Source organism: Bos javanicus, chromosome 13 (assembly GCF_032452875.1).
Source record: "Bos javanicus breed banteng chromosome 13, ARS-OSU_banteng_1.0, whole genome shotgun sequence".
In the NCBI taxonomy this organism is placed as follows: Eukaryota; Metazoa; Chordata; class Mammalia; order Artiodactyla; family Bovidae; genus Bos; species Bos javanicus.
Window position 1 is genome coordinate 17,321,371 of NC_083880.1, and position 21,704 is coordinate 17,343,074.

Sequence of the window (21,704 nt, forward strand, 5' to 3'; positions counted from 1 at the left end):
GCTCCGAGGCACAGAGGGCTTCAGACCCTCAGCCTCCGGAGCAATTGCTAGGGAAAAGCAGAGGAGCAAAACATGGTTTGTGTGAAGGCATGTGACACACGGTTGGCGCTAACGAGCTTCCTTGTGTTGCCTGCTGGCTGCCATTTATCCTAGGCCGCACCGCCAGCGTCCAGCATCCACTGTCTGCAAAGTGGGTCATTTCATCAGTGTGCTGTGTTTAATGACAGTGATCAGATTTTTAAAGAGAATCATATGCCTCAGGTTTAGCTAGGGTTCTGGGTTTTTTTTTTCCTTCAACTTGTATAAGATAATGTCAGAAATAACCGTGGGAGAAACGAGAAAAGCATGCCAGTTCTCCAGAGCAGTGATGGGATGTTGATGGGATGTGAGTGCTCCTGGTGCCCAGCGTTTGTTTCTTGGGGGATTGATCATAGTTCATCCTCCACCCGGTGGCCTGAGAGCCCGTCACTCTGGGGACACTGAGCGAGTGCCTCACCCACTAGTTGCTAATAGCAACCCCACCCCCAGCTGTGATGACCAAAATGGTCTCCAAAGATTGCCAAGCATCCCCTGGGGAGAAGAGTGTCCCTGGTTGAGGACCCCTGGGATGCTGCTGGCTTAAAAAAATAACTTTCCTACCTGTGTTTTCTCCCTTTTTGTTCCAGAGTCAGAAGTGTAGGGATGAACTGTCCCAGCTCAACCACAGGGTCCTGCAGCTCGGAGAGGAGGCCTCTACCCACCAGACCCAAAGCGAGAAGAGTCCCATCACCGTCCAGCTGCTGACACACAGACTGGAGGAGGCCGAGCTCCGGGAAGAGCTGCAGGTGAATGGCAGGCGGGGCAGGGAGGGGCAGGCAGCCTGGCCTAAAACAGACCAGGGGCAGCCCTGACGTGCCTGCAGGTAAAGCAAGGGGCTTCACAAGCAAGCCCTGACAAATGTGTGAACTTTTAGCAGCTTTTGCAAAGCCTGGTACCTCTAGAGAAAGTAGCAGAAAGGAATTAAATCCTGATGATAGGAGCCTAAATTGGGGTGACCTCTCCAGAGGTCATTAGGCAAAACATACATCAAGAGTGGTCAAGAACGTCGGTGTGCTCTGACTTCATGACTCTGCTGTGGGAACTTTACTGAACATTGTGTATGGACTTAGCTGAACATATTTTCATTGCTCTGGTGTTTATAATAGCACAACAGATTTGGAATCAGCTTTGAATCATCAACCGTATTGACTAAGTCAGTAAATTATGGTGCCGCCATTAAAAACCACATTTTTGAATAGTGTCTAATGCTCTGGACATTATAAAAGAGAAAGCATGGCCTATGATGTCGTGGTGGCAGCATGTGTGTGTGTGGAGGAAGGGCCAGGAGATACAGCATGTCGGGTATGCTATGATCACAGATGACTTAAATTTTGTAATTCTTGCTTTTCTGAAGTTTCTGCATGAAGCATGCATCACGTTGCTAATGTTCTTCTTATACTTGTGAAACTGACATTTAAAAACAGGGTAACCAAATCCAAAAACTTGAACTTGACCGTGTGACTCAGGACCGTCAGAGCCTGAGACTGGCACAGTCACAGCTGAGAGAGGCCCTTGAAGAGAGTCGGGACCAGGTGAGTGTGCATGGTGGTCCCGGGCTGCGGGGAGTCAGCCTCGCCTCTGACAGCCTGCACGGGACTAGTCCGGCCAAGGGCATCGCAGGGCTGGCTGAGGCCGCACGGCTAGGGGAGCGCCCTCCAGGCCAAGGATTCAGTCAGGCCCCATCCAGGGTCAGGTGGAACGTGAGCGAACCGTGTGAAGGGCTGTGCCTGTTCCCTCACAAGGGCAGGCGGGCATAGCAGCTCCTCTGTGTGTGCCCTCTGCAGGTGGAGGAGCCAGGGAACATGGAAAGTGGCCTCCGAGGTCCAGGCCGCCGGTGGAGAAGCCCCCGAGGGGACCAGCTCCTCGCCCTGGCGGAGCCCAGGTGTCACATGCCTGTGGCATGTGTGTGGCAGTGCTGCCAATGCCCTGCACTTGTCTGGCACCTGCCAGGCTCAGAGGTGCAGCAGTGGGGAAGCAGGGAGCTCACAGGCTGGGACACACAGATGTGAGCAGAGTGGGCCCAGGACAGGTGATGGGTGCCTGCCAGTGTGAGGTGCTGGGACGCAGGGCTGGTTCTTCCAAGGAGCTCGAGCAGGAGGAGAGGAGGGAGGTGATGGGCTGGTTCTTCCAAGGAGCTCGAGCAGGAGGAGAGGAGGGAGGTGATGTTGTGAGGTGCCCTGAGGGCCTCAGGCCCTGGTGGACTCAGACATGGGGTGTGCTTGGAGAGCCAGGGTCTGCAGGGGGAAGGGGCTGTGAGAGAGGGTCTCTAAGCCTCATGTCTCTGCTCAGCCTGGCACCAGGTTCCCCACCTGGCCCCTGGTCTGACCCCTGGACTTAGCTGTGGACACCTGGTGTGAGAGGTCACTTCTCAGATGGCCCAGGTTGCAGAAGGGTCTGTCTGCATGTGGGACCCCTCCCTGTCCAGGGTCTTAGGAGGGGCTGGCAGACCCCTGTGGGCCCAGCCCCCCACTGTCAGCAGGCACTTTCTCCAAGGTGTCTCTGTGTACTGGGGGCCCCCTTCCCTGTTTGTAGTGCAAAAGGAACCTTGAGAAATTGCTGGACTGGTTTGAGCCTTTGAGGTGGAGAAGACAGATCCACCCATGGGCAGCAGGACTGGGCTGCCGGAGGCTTCCCTGCCTGCTGGGGGCGGGGGGATGCCCAGCACTCAGCCGCTGTCACGGGCAGGAGCAGCTGCTGTGAGGCAGCTGGTGTCACCTTTGGTGAGTTAGATGAGGACCCCCCGAAACACACCTGGATGAAAGTGTGCAGAGAGAAAACAGGGCATCTAGGGACCATCGGGGGTGCAGAGGTGAGGGTGCATCCAGAGCCGTGAGGAGGGAGTGGTCCTGAGGTCACAGGGCCAGCAGGGGAGACAGGCGTCAAAGAGGGCACTTACACAGCCGGCATCCCAGGGTGCTGTGGGCGGGGGCACCTGCACTGCCCTCTGTGGCATCGGGTCCTTGTTGCGTGGCAGCCAAGCACTCAGGAAGGGCAGACAAGCATCCAGGCTGCTGAGCACTGTGCTGGGGGTTTCCTTAGCATCGCTGCCCCACATTTGGCCGGGCCAGCCTGGATTCAGGGTGGAGAGGTCCGCCATCGTCTGAGGGGCTCACTGCCCCACCCCAGCACCCAGAACATGGAGGCCCTGGCTTCCCGGCTGCAGGGGCCCCGCTTCTCTTCTGGGGACATCCTGCCTTCTCACGTGGCGGTCGAGCAGGGCTCTCCGGAGCAGGCCCACTCTCCACCCACACCTTGTTTTACAAGGAGGGCCTAAGGGGAACTCAGCTGGGCCGTGCTGAAGTACTGCCTGGCCAAGGAGAGTGGACGGCGAGGCGTGTCGTCAGGCTTCAGGGCTCAGCACAGGATCGGCTGCAGGAGGCAGCAAGGCACCCAGGCAGGTGTGCGGGACTCAGACCTGGGCAGGAGTGACTGCATAGTGATCATCCGAAGCTCTAAAGTCGCAGGGAGGCGGCTACGTCTGGTGGAGGGTGTGTGAGAACTTTCCTCCCCTCTCTTCATCCCAGGAGCGTGGCAGCTGCTCCGCTGGACCTGTGTGTGTGGTGTGCTTCTGGGGGTCTGTCTGGGGAAACTGCCCAGGGTGGCCCCTCAGACACGGTGACACAGGCCAGTGAGGGAGTAGGGCTGTGGCTCACAGTTTCACCCCTGCCCGGCCAGGATGGCCAGTGCCCTCCTCCCCTGCCTGCCCTCAGCAGGGCCCCTGGTGGAGCCGCCGCCTCTCCCGTCCACGGGGTCTCAGAGGGCAGGTCTGTGTGCTCCAGACGAGGCCACTGGAGCCCATGGTATAAATGGTGTTTAGATGGCCTCCCAGGTGCTCCATTCAGGGAAAGTGGCCAGGCTCTGGGCAGCCTGGTGCCAGCGATCCCGTGGGTTCTGTGCCCAGGAAGCAGATGGCTGAGTCCGTCCACATCCACACCTCTCCAGATGCTGTGCAACCACCTCCGGGGCCCTGGCCACAGCCCGTCTCAGGAGCATGGGCTCTACATTTAGAGGGAGGCTGCTCTATGCTGCTGGTGGGAGTCCCATTATTGAAGGTATTAAACCCAGCAAAGAACCCAGGGGGTAAACAGGACAGAATAACTTGATCCTCCCAGGATCCGGTACGAGGTCACAGGGAGGGCTACAGGCAGGCCTTCCAGGCTCTCAGGGTGCAGAAGCGCCCCTGAATGGACTCTGTGTTAGTCACTCAGTCCCATCCGATTCTTTGCAACCCCATGGACTTTAGCTTGCCAAGCTCCTTTGTCCATGGGATTCTCTAGGCAAGAATATTCGAGTGGGTTGCCATGCCCTTCTCCAGGGGATCTTCCCAACACAGGGACCAAATCCATGTATCCTGTGTTTCCTGCATTGCAGGTGGATTCTTTACAGTCTGAACTACCAGGAAATGGAGTGTGGGTATCAGATAAACGGACTCTTTAGAAATCGTGGGCTCTGCTGGACACGCCCTTCCCTTGTGGGGTGGCCTACCAGGTAGAGATGCAGTTTTCTGTGTCTGGTGGTGACCCTGTAGCTCTGGGCAGTCACCCCATAACCGCTGTGCCTTTTCCCTGGCAGCTGTATGGAGCCACCCAGAGGCTGCGGCTGGCCTGGTTGCAGCACGCCCAGCAGGTGCGGCAGCTGCGGGAGGAGATGGCACAGCTCGTGCCCGCAGTCCACGTGGCCGAGCTGCAGCGGCTGCTGGAAGGGGAGTGGTGGGGGGCATGGTGGCTCCAGGCGGAGGCCCAGGTGAGTAGGGACCGGGCTCGGGGGCCAGCTGGGGGTGACGGGGAGGGCGAGTAGGCTTTCTGGTGCCAGGGGGAGGATGGCCCGACAGCCCTCCCACCATGTGGGATGTTTATGGAAGCCATGGGACCCGGCTTCTGCTGGGAGCTGGTGGGCATTGAGTGGCCAACCCTGAGTCCCCAGCCTGTTTTCTGGGCTGCGTGTGTCTGTAGCCAGCTACACACGTGACCTGCTTCCAGGTCTGAAAGGTGGTGACAGAAGGGCCACAAGAGAGGGATAGGCAGGGATAGCTCTTCAGGAGTGCAGGCAGGTGCAAAGGTCCTGGGGTGGGCTATGCTTGGCATGTTTAAAAGCAGCAAGGGGTGTGGGGTGCTGGTTGGACAAGAGATCAGCACAGTGACAGCACGGACTTGGGGAGCCCTGCTGTGTGCCAGGCTCACATGCAGAAACAGAGTTGCTGCCTTAAAAGAGCAGCAGAACAGTGGCTCAGCGCGTGCACTGTGGGGGACTGGATCCTGGCTCCACCACCTGAGCCGAGTGGTTTAACTGAGTGAGTGATTCAGCTCTCTGTGCTTCCATTTCTTTCAACCTCTGGTGGCAGTGGTTCCCACCTCAGAGCAGTCTCTCAGGCATCAGTGAGTGAGCACCTCAAAGTGTGAGCCTGGGGAAGCACATTTGGGTCCTCAAAGTTCATAGGTTAGTGGGAGGGTGAGGAGAAGCAGAGGGCTAGGTGCCTTCCTGAGGAAGGAATTTGTGCAAGATTAGAAAGGTGGGTAAAATCTGACATTTGTAAAATACAAATTCTAACGAAGAACAGCCTTATAGCATTATGCAAACACGTTGTGCTGGAGAGACATTTAAGCTAGGACAGATTATTGACAAAGGAAATTTAGTCAGAGGTCCCCTAGAAAGACTACCATGTTTAGGGAAACTCAACTTTGAGTCATTTAGGATTAAAATCCTAGGACAAAGAGTCTCTTATCTGCTCACACTACAGTGAGAAGTGCAGCTTTGTGGCTTGTGAGACATTTCTAACCATCCCTCCCTATAGATGAAAGGTTAGCCAGATACTCAGATTTTGTACACTTCAGCTGATTTCTATTCTAAAGTAAATAAGCCTGAGATGATTCTTTTTAAAATGTACTGTGTTGATCTCTGTTGCTGCTGCTGCTAAGTTGCTTGAGTCGTGTCTGACTCTGTGTGACCCCATAAATGACAGCCCACCAGGCTCCCCCGTCCCTGGGAGTCTCCAGGCAAGAGTACTGGAGTGGGGTGCCACTGCCTTCTCTGGTGTTGATCTCTAACCTCCTCTTATTCAGGAAGCACATGAAAAACAGCTGAAAGCAACAGAAGAGTGGGTGGAGGAGGTGGAAACGATTTTGAAGAACATGGAAGTGCTCCTCCAAGAGAAAGTGGGTGAGCTGAAGGAACAGGTGAGTGACGGACGCCTCCTTTGGGCGTCCGGGTAGCTGATGAGGGAGACAGGACCCCAGAGAACCCTGTGTCCTGCGGAAATGCTGAGAAGGGGAGAGGAGGGCGGGGAGAGGAGGGCAGGGAGAGGGGAGAGAGAGGCCTTGCTGTCTTATGAGGTCTGCTTGGTGCTCCAGGAAGTGAAATGTGAGCACATCTGTGGAAATGCTTCTCTTCCACAGTGACCAAATGTGGTTTACCTGGAGCGCCCTGAACCGCGGGTCCCCAGTTCGAGTCACTCCGCGCAGGCTGCCCGCTGCAGACCCCCACTCCAACCTGTGTAGCCCCTGCCCTGCCGGCACCACCGCCCTCCAACCTTTTCGGTCCCCGGGTCCTCACTTTCCTTCCCAATCATCAGACTCCTGGTGACCCCCTACCCACCAGTTACTCTTGGTAAAACCTCAACCCCAAGTAAATCTTGAGGCTCCTACATGCTGGGGGAGGGGGCGGGTAGGGGTTGACTGTCCCAACTGCCACCTTTCCCCCACACCCCTGTCTGGGGGGCCCTTCCGCTCTGCCTCTGACCCCCAGCCCTTCTCCCCTCCTCTCAGTTGTGATTTGGGCTTGTGTCCCCGTAAGACCAGAAGGTCCCAGAGAAATGGCCGTGTGCTCAGCTCACCCAGCCCCGCTTCTGCCGCCCCCTCTCCGGTCTCCTCAGCATCGCCTTCTGGAGCCCGGTCCTCCCATCGAGTTCTCTGCTGCCTTGACAGGCGCCCCTTCAGAGCTGTCTGCTCCCAGCCGCCCGGCCACCCAGGGGCCCGTCTGGCTCTTCAGCGCGGCCCTCAGTGCGGAGCAGAGCTCCCATCGCGCGCCCCAAGCCCCGTCTTTTGGGTCCTGACAGCTGGGCTCCTCGTCTCCTCTGCCAGCCCGTCAGCAGCAGCAGTCTTCCTTAGATACGTTGGAGCTGCGGCCTGCCTCAGAGTAGACAGCGGCTTCTCCGGTGGCCTCGAGATTCTGCAGGACCTGGCCCCCTCCCCTCGGCCCCTCGCCCAGCCGGCGTGGCGGCCCTGCCTTCCTCACGGGCCTCCTGGCTGTTCCTGCCACCGCGCATGCGCCGGCCTCTGCCCGGGAGGTTTGCGTCAGGCAGCCGCCCGCGCGTCCTCCACGCTTCTTTCAGGTCTCTGTGCACCTCAGGCTCAGCCGTGTGTCCCCCGCCTGGGTTCTCTGTTAACACGCCACCTGACACTGCGCGCTCTGCTGGCTCCTGTTAGAACACGTGCCTGTGGGAGCAGGGCCGTGGCCGGGCAGCACTGGCCCGCAGAGCTGCTCGGTAGCTACTTGAGTGAGTGGCCTCAGCGCGGACTTTCAAAGCCCAAAGCCGGGACCCCTGCGTCTTTGCATCTTGAGTAGTGTGTCCTGTGTCCCCATCACTGAAGCCCCTGTTGGTGTCGTGTGGGTGGCACCCAAGGTGCCTCGGTGCGTCCCGGCTGGCATGGTGGGCCTGCAGAGCGCACTGAGATAAGGCGATCATTTTGGGTACTCTTGACAGTTTCCTCATTGATTTTTGGAGGCCTCCAGATTTGGGTCTTCTTATCTTCATTTCGTGATAAGTCAATTTGTACAAAGTTGGCTTAAATTTTCTCTACCACATAGTTCGTCAGTTTCCTCTCTCATGCCAGGATAACAAAACCTGTCATTACATCTAACATGTCTCTGATTTGTAAGGTTCCCCAAACTAGTCTGAACATGCATGGAGGAATAGGAAGGGAGAGCTGGTGGCGTGGCGTGGCTGCGTTAGACGTGCAGTACACTGTGGCTTTCTCCCCTCTCCAGTTTGAAAAGAACACCCGATCTGATCTGCTGCTCAAGGAGCTCTATGTGGAAAATGCTCACCTGACAAAAGCGCTTCAAGTCACTGAAGAGAAGCAACGAGGTGCCGAGAAAAAGTCCCGATTCTTGGAAGAAAAAGTTAGAGCTCTCAACAAACTGCTCAGCAAGATTGCTACAGCATCCCTCGCTGTGTAGACTGCTTTTCTTCCTGGAGTTCGTTTTGAAAGAACATCTTTAAAGTAAACCACTGTGACGCTGTAACTTATTGTGGCTCACTGGCTGTACACCCCTGGATAGATGAGGACTGTGATTCTGTTTATCTCACAAGCATTTAATGAAGGTCTGTGTGCCAGATGCTGGGGAAACAGGTTGGAAAAGACTACTTTTTTTTTTTTTTAGTGGTCCTTGGGTAACTTCTAGAGTTACATTCCTAATTTTGCTACTGACAAGCAAAACAGATTATGGGGTTCCCAGCAAGGTAAATGGTAAAATAAAGCAATTTTAATGTTGCACTTCTGACCTTGGCTACAGAGATTCAAACGCAAAGTCAGGGCTCTATAGTTTTACCATTGCACTGTTAGTGCTATGGGTTTAGTCACTGGCATTCTCGTTGGTGGATCGATAGAGACACTCCAGAAATGTACTTTCTGTGACTTTCAACTGGCGATAAGGGATAGAGAAAGGAAGCCTTTTTGTCAGGGCCTGTTCCACCACGAGGGAGTCTAGACAGTGCTGGTATTTTAGGGCTGTGGACTCAGGGAGGATGGTATCCATTTGAATGCAATCTTTTCCTCATTGAAATGTCATCACACTGGAAAGTGTATGATATGTTTAAAAAAAAAAAGGGAAAAAGTATAGTTTTATATCCAAGATATACATAAAGTATGGTCATTTGGTTTACCAAAATAAACTACTGTAATATGAAGTCACTGTATTTGCAATTAAATCCTTTTCTATTAAAACCGATTAACTTCTAGATATTTTTTAAACTAAAATATTTCAGAGATAGAGAAAAATAGTTCTATAGGAAGCACTCATATGCACTACATGAACATGCAGGTGTGTTAAGGACGTTGTTACAGCATCCTGGACAGAAGCCCAGTCCCGGTTCTACTGCAGCCAACCTCTCTCCCCGTCCTGGTGGCCTCCGCTCTCCTGAAGCTGCTGCACGCCCCCTCCCCTCCGTCTGTCTGCACATTTACTGTCCCTGCTTGAATGAGAAAAGCCTTAAAGCGCTGGAATAGATGGAAAGATCAGATCTGGGGTAGGAGGACTCAACAACATAAAGTGGGCTCTTCTCTCCATGCAACTCTGGTCGCTTAACCTATGACAAAGGAGGCAAGGATGGACAGTGGAGAAAACCCTCTTCAATAAGTGGTGCTGGGAAATCTGGACAGCTACAGTAAAAGAATGAAAGTAGGACATCCTCTGATACCATACACAAAAATATACTCAAAATGGATCAAAGACCTAAATGGAAACTTTTAGAGGAAAACATAGGCCGAACACACTTTGAGGGAATTCTCTGGCAGTCCAAGGGTTAAGACTTGGCACTTTCACTGCTGTGGGCCTGAGTTTGATCCCCGGTCAGGGAACTAGGATCCCACAAGTCGCATGGCACAGCCAAAAAAAAAAAAAAAAAAGCACTCTGACATAAACTGCAGAACTATCCTTTTTGATCCATGTCTTTGAGTACTGAAAATAAAAATAAACAAATGGGACTTAATTATACTTAAAAGCTTCTGCACACCAAAGGAAACAAAAACAAAATAAAAAACTAACAGGGAAAAAATATTCGCAAAGGCAGCAACTGACAAGGGATTAATCTCCAAAATATACAAATGTAGCTCTATGTCAAAAAAATAAAAATAAAAAACCAAAAACCCGATTTAGAAATGGGCAACACAAATAAATAAAAATAAAAAATAGAAATGGGCAGAAGACGTTAGTAGACAGTTCTCCAAAGAAGACAGACAGATTGCCATGAAATGATGGCACGTGAAATGATGGTCAGCATCACTAATTATCAGAGAAATGCATGACAGAACTGCGATGAGGTATCACATCACACTGGTCAGAGTGGCCATCATCCAAATGTCTACTAATAATAAAGGCTGGGGAGGGTGTAGAGAAAAGGAAACCCTCCTACATTATTGGTAATACTGTAAATTGGTACAGCCACTATGGAGAACAGTATGGAAATTCCTTAAAAAGCTGAAAATATACTAGAACTACTGTATGATTCAGAAATCCCACTCTGGGGCATATATCTGGAGAAAACTATAATTCAAAAAGATACACATACTCCAGTGTTCATTCCAAACTCCCTTCCCATCCAAGGTTGCCACATCCCATTGAGCAGAGTGCACCATGCTACACAGTAGGAAAGACAATTGAGTTTTCAACCTTGGGTCCATCACTTACTGTCTGAGTGACTTTGGTGAGGTTACTTAACCTTTCCGAGGGGAGCAGCTACTTACCCTCTGCTGGAGGAACCAGGGAGATGGGTCCCCTCTGTCCCCTCCCCAGCAGCGCATTCCTTGGCCCTGGTCCACCGGTACTTTGTCTTGTCCAGGCAGACGTGTTTAGGCCTGAGTTGTGCTCCTCTTCAGTCGAGGACCTTCATCATTAGCCTTCCTCTACCCACCACCCTGGGGTCTGGGGCCTGGTGCCCACCTGTCCAGGCCCACTGCCTCCTGCCCTCTCTCCAGAGCAGCTGGACCCCTCCTTCTTCCCCAGCCTTGCCTTGATTATACCTAATGGCCACCCTTACTAGACTAGCACCCCACCTAGTGACAGCACTTCCCTGCTTCTGCAGAAACAGTGATCACGCACAAATGAACAAGAGTAGTGACCGCTGCCGCGTGTACGCTTAACAAAATGCCCCTTCACTCTACGTGATAGCCTCCAACACCCACAACTTCATAAAGTTGGATGAGACAATTGAGGCTGAGGGTTTAAACTTAATATTTGAGCTGGGATTTGCACATGCACGGCCTGCCTGCCACCAAAATCTGACTCCTTCTGCTGCACCCCTTGGTTTTTCTTTATCACTGTGGGGGTTAGTTTATATTAGTGCCAAATCAGTACTGGGTGAGAGCTATCCCTCTCCCTCCCCAGGCAAACAGTCTAATTTGCAGGCTGAGGTCACAGGAGGAAGGAGATAGATACATGGATCCATAGAGAAATGGAGAAAATAAATTGGTTGAAATATCTGAGGCTCATTTATGGGCAGAGCCAGAGTAATAATTCAAAAGGATTCCAGCATCCCGAGCTTTGTCTTATCCACATACGACTATGATCTCTCTTCTCAAAGCTGAGGGCCCAGACATGGCCCTTGGGTTCTGCCCTGCTACAGATGTGGTTTCTTTAAGCATCTGAACGCCAGCATCCCACTTTCCTTTAGACAGCTTTCTTGTGCTCTGACAGCTTCAGAAACTAACCAGGGAGCAGATGTGGACAGAGCAGCCCAAGGACTGCTTGGAGCTGCTGGCTGCACTTGCCTCGATCCTGGAGAAATAGTTCTTCCATCCCTCAGCCTCATTCACTGGCTGAAAACAGCCCCAGGGCCCATCCGTGTCCCTGATAAAGAATCCTCTCTCTCCACCCCACACACACCGAGGTTCAGACTTGGGCCAATTTCACCACCTTTCAGGTTGGCTGTTGCCTGTCCTGCAGTATCAGAAATGAGAGGCTGACGCTACACTGTGAGTTTAGATCAGAATGTGTTCTTGAGCAAATGTGTGTTTCCTGCTTCTTCCCAGCCTCAGCCACCACCTGGGAAGAGAAAAAAGCTCATTGCTCTTTCCTGGGAGCCAGACTGAGGTAGGTTGAACATTCTCCACACCTGGGATACGTTTAATCAGAGCACAGTGGGTCAGCCGCACAGACACAGGGCAGGAGTCCCCTCCCCGCCGGGAAGTGACAACAGCCTGTGACTGTATGCATGCCAACCTGCCCCCCTCCCCATCTGTGGGGACAGATCAGGGACTGAGGGTCTTGAGCTCTTTTTCCCTCCAGTGAGGATCCAGCTTGTGGCCTCACCATGTGATGTTTATACCCCGGTAACGTTACTGGCAGCTTTCTCTGACCCTTACCATCTAGCACCTGTGACCTGAAGTGCTGAGAGCTCTCTCCCTTCACCTGTAGGCAAGCCGTTTGATTTCAGCTCCGGTGGCAAAGAGAACAATTCCAGAGTGAGGGAGCAGAATCTAGGCTGTGGCGAGGAGGAGTGAGGCTGGGCAGCTCCTTCAGGGTGTTTGGTTGTGGGTTGAGCACCTTTGAGGCTGCAGGTAAAGGGGGCAGCATAGTTGAGGGAGAGGTGTTTTGTGTTTGTTTTTTTTTTTTAACTGAAGGACAATTGCTTTACAGTATTGTGTTGGTTTCTGCCAAACATCAGCATGAATCAGCCACAGGACAGAGGGCTTTTTTCTTTTTAACGATGGGAGCCATCCTGGTCAAAGCCTCTTGGTCCCTGCTTTTCCTACTATCAGACGCTGTTTTCCCAAGTAGACTAGCTTCCCTGTTAGCTCAGTTGGTAAAGAATCCACCTGCAATGCAGGAGACCCTGGTTCGATTCCTGGGTCAGGAAGATCCACTGGAGAAGAGAGTGGCTACCCACTCCAGTATTCTTGGGGTTCCTTGGTGCTCAGCTGGTAAAGAATCTGCCTGTGTTGCGAGAGACCTAGGTTCTATCTCTGGGTTGGGAAGATCCCCTGGAGAAGGGAAAGGCTACCCACTCCAATATTCACGCCTAGAGAATTCCATGGACTGTATAGTCCATGGCATAACAAAGAGTCAGACTCGACTGAGTGACTATCACTTTCAATTTTCATGCTTTTCATAAATGGCCTTGAGGAAATTTCTATTTTATTGAAGTTTTTTTTTTTTTTTATCATGAATGGGTTTTAAATTTTTTCAAGTGTTTTTTATGCATAGTCTTACTTTTAATTCTTACTTGAATGTTGGTAGAATTGAGCTTTGAAGCCATTTGGTCCTAAGCTTTTAACTTTTGGGATTTTTTTTTTAATTAATATTTGAATCTCTTTATTTGTTACTGGAGTGTTGAGTTTTTCTATTTTTTCTTGTTTTAGTCTTGACAGGGTGTATGTTTCTCAGAATTTATCTATTTCTTCTAGGTTTTCCAATTTGTAACTGTTCATCAATAATAACGTCCCCTTATGATTATGCTTCTTTACTTCTGAGGTATCCGTTGTAATGTCACCTTCCTTTCTGTGGTTATTTCAGTTTCCTCTCCTTCTTCCCTTAGGTAAGGGTTTATTGATATTGTTTGCTTCTTTTGAAAAATGCACTTCCAGTTCTTGCACATGCACACTGGGCATTCTGGCACATGGGCAATGTGTTTAGAGCTGTCGCTTAGCAACGATCATTCTGGGATGAAAGATTCCAAACCGTTGAGCTTCCCAGCTGGGAGGTTGTGGCGGGACGGCTCTGGCTTCCCTGTAGTGCTTGTGTTGGGTTTAGGGGACTGTGAAGAGCCGAGGGGGAGGTGAGGTGTGTTTGGAGCCCATAGGCTCTGCGATGAAGAAGATTTTTGGCTACAGGAGTGAGAAGGGCGAGTCGCCCTTAGACTCCTCCATCAGCCTGGGGAGAGACAGAGGTCATCGTAGAACCAGCTTCCAGCCCGGGTACCACATCCGAGACAGGGACCTCAAAAAGATCCACAAAGCTGCCAGTGAAGGCAATGTAGCCAAAGTGCAGCAGGTTCTGTTGCTCGGAAAGAATGGCCTGAACGACAGGGACAAGAAGAACAGGTAAGTGGGGAGGAAGGGCCTGGCAGGGCTCCCTCCTGTGAGTTTCCCCTCCAAGGCTCGCAGACACCTTTGTGGGATCCAGCGCCCCACAGACTTGATAGGCTGCAAAAGCCTTAGCTGGTTTCGGACCCTCTTATAATTCCCCTTACAGAGCACTTTAGTGGTCGTTTTAAAGTGATTTAACTGAATGTCAGTAATCACAGAACTGAAATGAAACATGAAAAGCATCTTTTTTTGTCCTTCTTCCTCCTCCTCTTCCTTTGTTGTTATGCACGTGTTAGCATGATGTACTCATGAGTAAGAACTCTCAAGTTCTATAGCTCTCAAGAAATCTGGAACTCCCTGGCTCTCACACTGTTTTTCTCATGTGATCTATGAAAACGCTTCTTCCCATGGATCGTCCATTGTGGATATTGGCAGTGGACAGATTTTTGATGATGTTGGCATTTAATGTACACATTTTTATACCATAATGTTATGTATTACAGAAAACTGCATAGTAAGAAAAATAATCCCCATGACAGGTCAACTTCTGGGTTAAAAGTTCTTCAGATACAATGCAATATCCATTTTATATCAGTATACACTTAGGTGTATAGGTTCCTTGCTGAAGGACCTTAGAAGACAGCTTGGAAGTAGGAAGCTGGCTGTGTCCTTGACTAAGAGGACATTTTCTTAGGATCTATGGTTTTTCCATATTTAAACCAAATAAACATCATGGTTTTAAAGATTTTGGGTTACACATGCTGTCTTTAATTGTGATGAAATTGAAAGTTTTGTATAGTAGACAAAGATTTGCCCTTTTAGATATAAAAATTTGCTTGATGACATTTCTATTAGAAAGATAAATTACGTGTAGATGGTGGAGAAATAGCCTGGTAACTATTTAGAGAAAAGTAACTAGATTTTTTATCTTACCAAAAAGTTCAGAGGGAGTATAGATCAAAAATTTTAAATACACAGGGTGAGAAAAGTACCAGAAGAAAACTGAAATTCCTATCTATACATTTTGTGTGCTGACAAAGACCATTTTTTCTAGTTCCACTGTTCATTCACCTGAATGTTTTTAGTTGGATGGTGGTTGCTGTACCATGTTGTGTTGGTTTCCTCTGTACAACATCATAAATCAGTTGTAAGAATACACATATCCCACCCCAGAGACCTCTCTAAGAATGGTTTCAAAGGCAACAATTCTGGAGTTTCCTGGGTTTCAGCACCAAAACAAGAAAAGAAAAAAAATCTGAAAGTTGATTTCAGTCAGTTCAGTTCAGTTGCTCAGTCGTGTCCGATTCTTTGTGACCCCATGAATCGCAGCACGCCAGGCCTCCCTGTCCGTCACCAACTCCCGGAGTTCACTCCAACTCTTTCCGTCCATCCAGCCATCTCATCCTCTGGCGTCCCCTTCTCCTCCTGCCCCCAATCCCTCCCAGCATCAGAGTCTTTTCCAATGAGTCAACTCTTCACATGAGGTGGCCAAAGTACTGGAGTTTCTAGCATCATTCCTTCCAAAGAACACCCAGAACTGATCTCATTTAGAATGGACTGATGGGATCTCCTTGCAGTCCAAGGGACTCTCAAGAGTCTTCTCCAACACCACAGTTCAAAAGCATGAATTCTTCGGCACTCAGCTTTCTTCACAGTCCAACTCTCACATCCGTACATGACTACGGGAAAAACCATAGCCTTGACTAGACAGACCTTTGTTGGCAAAGTAATGTCTCTGCTTTTCAATATGCTATCTAGATTGGTCATAACTTTTCTTCCAAGGAGTAAGTGTCTTTTAATTTCATGGCTGCAATCACCATCTGCAGTGATTTTGGAGCCCCCCAAAATAAAGTCTGACACTGTTTCCACTGTTTCCCCATCTATTTGCCATGAAGTAATGGGACAAGATGCCATGATCTTCATTTTCTGAATGCTGAGCTTTAAGTCAACTTTTTTACTCTCCTCTTTCACTTTCATCAACAGGCTCTTTAGTTCCTCTTCACTCTCTGCCATAAGGGTGGTATCATCTGCATATCTGAGGTTATTGATATTTCTCCCCGCAATCTTGATTCCAGCTTGTGCTTTCCAGCCCAGCCTTTCTCATGATGTACTCTGCATATAAGTTAAATAAGCAGGGTGACAATATACAGCCTTGACGTACTCCTTTTCCTATTTGGAACCAGTCGGTTGTTCCATGTCCAGTTCTAACTGTTGCTTCCTGACCTGCATATAGGTTTCTCAAGAGGCAGGTCAGGTGGTCTGGTATTCCCATTTCTTTCAGAATTTTTCACAGTTTATTGTGATCCACACAGTCAAAGGCTTTGGTATAGTCAACAAAGCAGAAGTAGATGTTTTTCTGGAACTCTCTTGATTTTTCGATGATCCAGTGGATGTTGGCAATTTGATCTCTGGTTCCTTTGCCTTTTCTAAAACCAGCTTGAACATCTGGAAGTTCATGGTTGACATATTGCTGAAGCCTGGCTTGGAGAATTTTGAGCATTGCTTTACTAGAGTGTGAGATGAGTGCAATTGTGTGGGAGTTTGAGCATTCTTTGGCATTGCATTTCTTTGGGGTTGAAATGAAAACTGACCTTTTCCAGTCCTGTGGCCACTGCTGAGTTTTCCAAATTTGCTGGCATATTGAGTACAGCACTTGCACAGCATCATCTTCCAGGATTTGAAATAGCTCAAGTGGAATTCCATCACTTCCACTAGCTTTGTTCGTAGTGATCCTTTCTAAGGCCCACTTGACTTCACATTCCAGGATATCTGGCTCTAGGTCAGTGATCACACCATTGTGATTATCTTGGTCATGAAGATCTTTTTTGTATAGTTCTTCTGTATATTCTTGCCACCTCTTCTTAATATCTTCTGCTTCTGTTAGGTCCATACCATTTCTGTCCTTTATTGAGCCCATCTTTGCAGGAAATGTTCCCTTGGTATCTCTAATTTTCTTGAAGAGATCTCTAGTCGTTCCCATTCTGTTGTTTTCCTCTATTTCTTTGCACTGATCGCTGAGGAAGGCTTTCTTATCTCTCCTTGCTATTTTTTGGAACTCTGCATTCAGATGCTTATATCTTTCCTTTTCTCCTTTGCTTTTCATTTCTCTTCTTTTCACAGCTATTTCTAAGGCCTCCTCAGACAGCCATTTTGCTTTTTTGTGTTTCTTTTCCATGGGGATGGTCTTGATCCCTATCTCCTGTACAATGTCACGAACCTCTGTCCATAGTTCATCAAGGACTCTATCTATCAGATCTAGTCCGTTAAATCTATTTCTAACTTCCACTGTACAATCATAAGGGATTTGATTTAGGTCAGACCTAAATGGTCTAGTGGTTTTCCCTACTTTCTTCAATTTAAGTCTGAACTTGGCAATAAGGAGTTCATGATCTGAGCAACAGTCAGCTCCCAGTCTTGTTTTTGGTGACTGTATAGAGCTTCTCCATCTTTGGCTGCAAAGAATATAATCAATCTGATTTTGGTGTTGACCATCTGGTGACATCCATGTGTAGAGTCTTCTCTTGTGTTGTTGGAAGAAGGTGTTTGCTATGACCAGTGTGTTCTCTTGGCAACACTCTATTAGCCTTTGCCCTGCTTCATTCCATATTCCATAGGAATGTGGCACAGATAAAAATAATTTGGCACTTTCAATTTGTTTTAGAATTTTTTGTGAGGATTGGTATCCTGTGACAACTTTCAGCCTTTTCAGAAGTCAAGGGAATCTTGGGAATTTCCTGGAAGTCCAGTGGTTAAGACTCACTGCTCTGGGCCCAGGGTTCGATCTCTGGTGAGGGAACTAAAATCCTGCAAGCTACAAAGATTTGTTGTATAACATGGGGAATATAGCTAATATTTTTTAGTCACTTTAAATGCAGTATAACCTTTAACAATTGTGGATCACTGTGTCGTACACCTGTGTTATATAATAATATATATTATACATCATCTCTAAAGCAGACTTAGATGAAAACACCTCATGGGAATTAGACCAACAGGAAAAAAGAGAAATGGACAAACAAAAATTCTACAATTTGTAAAGTCTGTGAATTATAAATTATATTCCAATGTCAGAGACATTAAAATGTGAGAAAATGAGCATATTAGAATCACCGAAGTACAATGTTGTCTCTAATACTCAAAATATATCTGCAAAGGAGGTGTCATATCCTTTGACTTCATTGAGATGTTGTCCTTGTAAACTAGTTGTACTAGCAATAAATATGATAATATGACCTAACAGTTACTGAGCTGTTATCTGCCAGGAACGGTTCTGCACCCTTTGCATGGCTCTCATGTAAGCATCACAGTGCTGCCCTGTGAGATAACTACTACTCCCTCTCCATTCTGTTGATGAGGAAATTGAGGCACAGAGAGGCTGAGCAATGGCTAATGAGTGACAGAGTGAAAGTCAAATACAAACCCAAGTTAAGCTGAATCTCAAGGTCACGCTCGTTCTATTCAAGTAGATAGTTCTTTGATTACTGAGGTAAGAAGAGCTAAAGTGAATATAGACTGTTCTTTGTCCAGAAGAAAACAAAATATTTGTTTTAGAGTGATAGGAATAGCATGCTATTGAATGTTTTCAATCACAGGAACGATTGTTTGCTTTGAAACAGTAACACTAGGGTTTCCTAAAAACTGCTCTTGCTTTTGTAGGACTGCGCTCCACGTGGCCTGTGCCAATGGCCATTCAGCGGTGGTCACTCTCCTCCTGGAGAGAAAATGCCTGCTTAACCTCTGTGACAATGAAAAGAGGACAGCGCTGATGAAGGTATGGGGCAGCGAACCGTGTCCACATGAGATGGGTGTGATTTCCTGAGACTAAAAGTGAATTTATCTCATTGAAATATAGCAAACTGGTGAAGCTTGTGGCCTGTTTACTTTGAATTCCTAGAATTTACACTCTGTTTCTTGGCACAACACTGACAGGCCGTAGAATGCCAAGAGGAGGAGTGTGTGACTCTTCTGCTGGAGCATGGTGCCGACCCAAATGTCATGGACGTCTGTGGCAACACCGCTGTCCACTACGCTGTCTTTTGCCAGAATTTATCACTCGCAGCAAAGCTGCTGTCCTATGACGCTGATATAGAAGCCAGGAACAAGGTATTGGTCACCTAACTTTATTTACCAAATGTTTGTGAAGCATTTTTTTTTAATCTACAAGAGTTTTATTTACAACAGTATGTAAATAGGTAAACCGAATTGTTGAGGTCCTTTAATGGACCGGGACCTGGCCGTCTGGAGGTGACGATAAGAAAGTGAGAGAAAGAAAGAGGCCGATACTCCCTGGTTTACGCAGAAAACCAATAAAGTCCTTGAGACAGGACTTGCGTCTCTCACGAAGGCACCCGGCGCCCTCTCGAGGGGGTTGAAGGCACAGGGCGCCTTCTCGAGAGAGTCTTAGAAGCCCGGGCAGGAGAGTGAGCAAGACGGGTCTCTGTGCTCCAAGGAATCAGCCGGGGAGAGAGAGAGAAAGACAGACAGACAGACACGGGGACCCAAGCTCTGATGGAGCAAAGGTGCTTTAATGATTTTTCTGTGAGTATATATAGGCTGTAGTACAAGAAGTTTCTTTCGTCAATGATAAAGATCAGAAAACCAAAGGTACAGTAGCCGTTACCAAGGGAACAAGGGATGATGATGGTCACAAGCTCAGGAGACAATCCGTATCTCAAGAAAGGGGATCGAGACTAACCAGTTTTGTCGTAAAGAGATGTTTACTAAAGGAGATTCAAGCCTGTCTCACACAATGACCCCAGTTCCTGGGAGCAGCGTGCTGTTCCGCTTAAAAAGAAACAAAGGACTTGTGAGAAACAGCACGTAGGAATCCTCCTGTTAAACATTCCCTGACTTGAATAGTGTCCATGAGGCCCTGTAACCATGGAAAAACAATTCCAAACCCGAGTCAGGGTGCGGGGGTGAAAGAAGTCGGTGCCCCCAGAAAGGGCAGAGCTCTGTCTGCCAGCCACCCTTCTACCCTAGAAGGAAGGCTTTCCCATTAGAACATGCGTGGGAGTGGGTGGTGGGCTCTGAGCCCACAGGAAATGAAGGCCTGAGGGGAGTGAAGTGATATGGGCACTGGCTGTTTACAGGGGCTCAGGGAATGTGGGCTGCTGGGGGTGGGCAGAGGAGGAAGGAGACCCAGTGCCCAGCAGGGGGAGCTGGGTGAGTGCAAGTGGGCCCGGGAGGCAGCAGGCCTGGAGCGCTGAGCCCTCCAGGACCCCGGGTTCTGAGATCCAGCCAGGCGGGTCAGGTCATGTTTGACACCCAGCAAGGGCGTTCTCTTGTGCTGGTGACCACTTGGTTCACCAGGTACCCCTCGGGGTCTTCCACGCTCAGCCCCGGGGAGCTGCTCTGAGGGGTGGCAGCTGTGCCTGGGGAGCTGCCCCTCCTGCTCTTTCTTCAGGAAGCATGTGAAGTCCGGCCTCTTCAGCACCGCCAGGAACTCCCTCCACTCTCACAGGTGGGCTCAGTTTTCCGTGTTTGGAAGCTCCAGTCTTCCCTGAATGAAAGTATTTTGAAGAAACTAAACTGTCTAAGATTTCACTTTAATCAAGATATTTCTCAAGCTTTAGAGAGTAAAGCATTCCTTTATGTGTTTCTGGCTGGTATTTGTGATAACACTGCACTTGTTAGAGGTAAAACATTTTCCAAATATTTTCCCCCACTTAAGGTTTTTTTTTTTTTTTTTAATCACTCTAAAATAACACAGTAAAGCAAAATTTGCCTCAGTAGACTTTGTCTTAAAATTCAAACATAACGAAAGCATTTTACAACATAATAGAAATCTTGCTGCTGTTCACAAATTCCCATTTTATGAAAAATGGTTTATATAAACACAGTTTCTCTCTCATTGCCCAAGTCTTAAGAGGGTAAAAGGAAAGGAAAAGGAGCAAGCAAGTGAAAAGTTGCAAGTCAAGCTGGAATTTTGGCAGTTGGGAAATGCCAAGAAGGGGATTCATTTATTTTAATATTTATTTATTTGGCTGAGCTGGGCTTAGTTTCAGCATGTAGGATCTAGTTTCCTGACCAGGGGTCGAACCCAGGCCTTTACTGGGAGCGCTGAGACCCAGCCCCGGGACCACCACGGAAGTCCCGAGATTTTGGTTTGTGCTTTTCATTCCCTTCAGTTTATAGATTTCTTATATGCTTTTCAGTTTTCAGGGATAATAGTTGTTATTTTGAAAAAGAGTGTGAGTGAATTGTAAACTTGCCTAGGTGCCAGTTTTAAGAAGACTCTGAGCAAAACACTGACAGTGAACAGGTGGTGATGAAGTGGGAATTAAGAGAGAACAAATAACTACCTGATATTATCCTATTCTGGCAGAACCATCCACTTAGATAAGAGTCTAGACTCTGCTCTCCCATCTGGAATGTCTTGATGGGAAGGAAGTAAGGGGTTTATAAATAATGAGATCAGGTTGCCTTTTGGGTTTACTAGTCCCTATTCTACCACTGTTTACCCAGGAAATTTTTAAAAATTGCAGTTTTGATGACTCTTGCCTCTTACACTTTTCTTTTTTATTCACACCTTCACATAAGAGAAGGAATTGGCCGTATGAGTAAGGGATGAGACTGGAGTGGTTGCTGCAGTAATTCTCAGTTATATTCTGCTGGTGAACCACAATTATTTGGGAAAACTTCTTTTAAAAATGTATAAGCCTAGGCTGTTTGCTGTAGATTTTGACTGAGTAAATTGAGGAACATTTGGACATGTGTATTTAGAACTATTCCCTTGAGATTCTGATCCAATCCTTGATGAATAACTATGGAATGAATACATGTAATTTCTAAATGCCCCCTTCACAAAATAAAGTAGTCTCTAGAAGGGCTGGAGTTTGATCAATGCTAGCTGCTTCCATCAGCTCCCTCCTTTCCAACACTATT

At 48.6% G+C, this 21,704-nt stretch overlaps 2 protein-coding genes across 2 annotated transcripts in view; both read left to right on the plus strand.

Moving 5' to 3' along the window:
• LOC133258882 (ninein-like protein) overlaps nt 1-9,770 on the plus strand; it is a 44,202-nt gene extending 34,432 nt beyond the window's left edge. The window contains 7 exon segments of the mRNA XM_061435566.1: nt 666-824; nt 1,503-1,825; nt 2,764-2,887; nt 3,053-3,286; nt 4,516-4,821; nt 6,138-6,251; nt 8,062-9,770. Of these exon segments, the coding sequence (XP_061291550.1) occupies nt 666-824; nt 1,503-1,825; nt 2,764-2,887; nt 3,053-3,286; nt 4,516-4,821; nt 6,138-6,251; nt 8,062-8,253 (1,452 nt within the window). The 3' untranslated portion in view covers nt 8,254-9,770.
• A 3,681-nt stretch (nt 9,771-13,451) lies between these two features.
• Nucleotides 13,452-21,704, plus strand: part of LOC133258883 (ankyrin repeat domain-containing protein 26-like) — a 78,916-nt gene continuing 70,663 nt past the window's right edge. The window contains 3 exon segments of the mRNA XM_061435567.1: nt 13,452-13,832; nt 18,474-18,588; nt 18,747-18,920. Coding sequence (XP_061291551.1) covers nt 13,600-13,832; nt 18,474-18,588; nt 18,747-18,920 — 522 coding nt within the window. The 5' untranslated portion in view covers nt 13,452-13,599.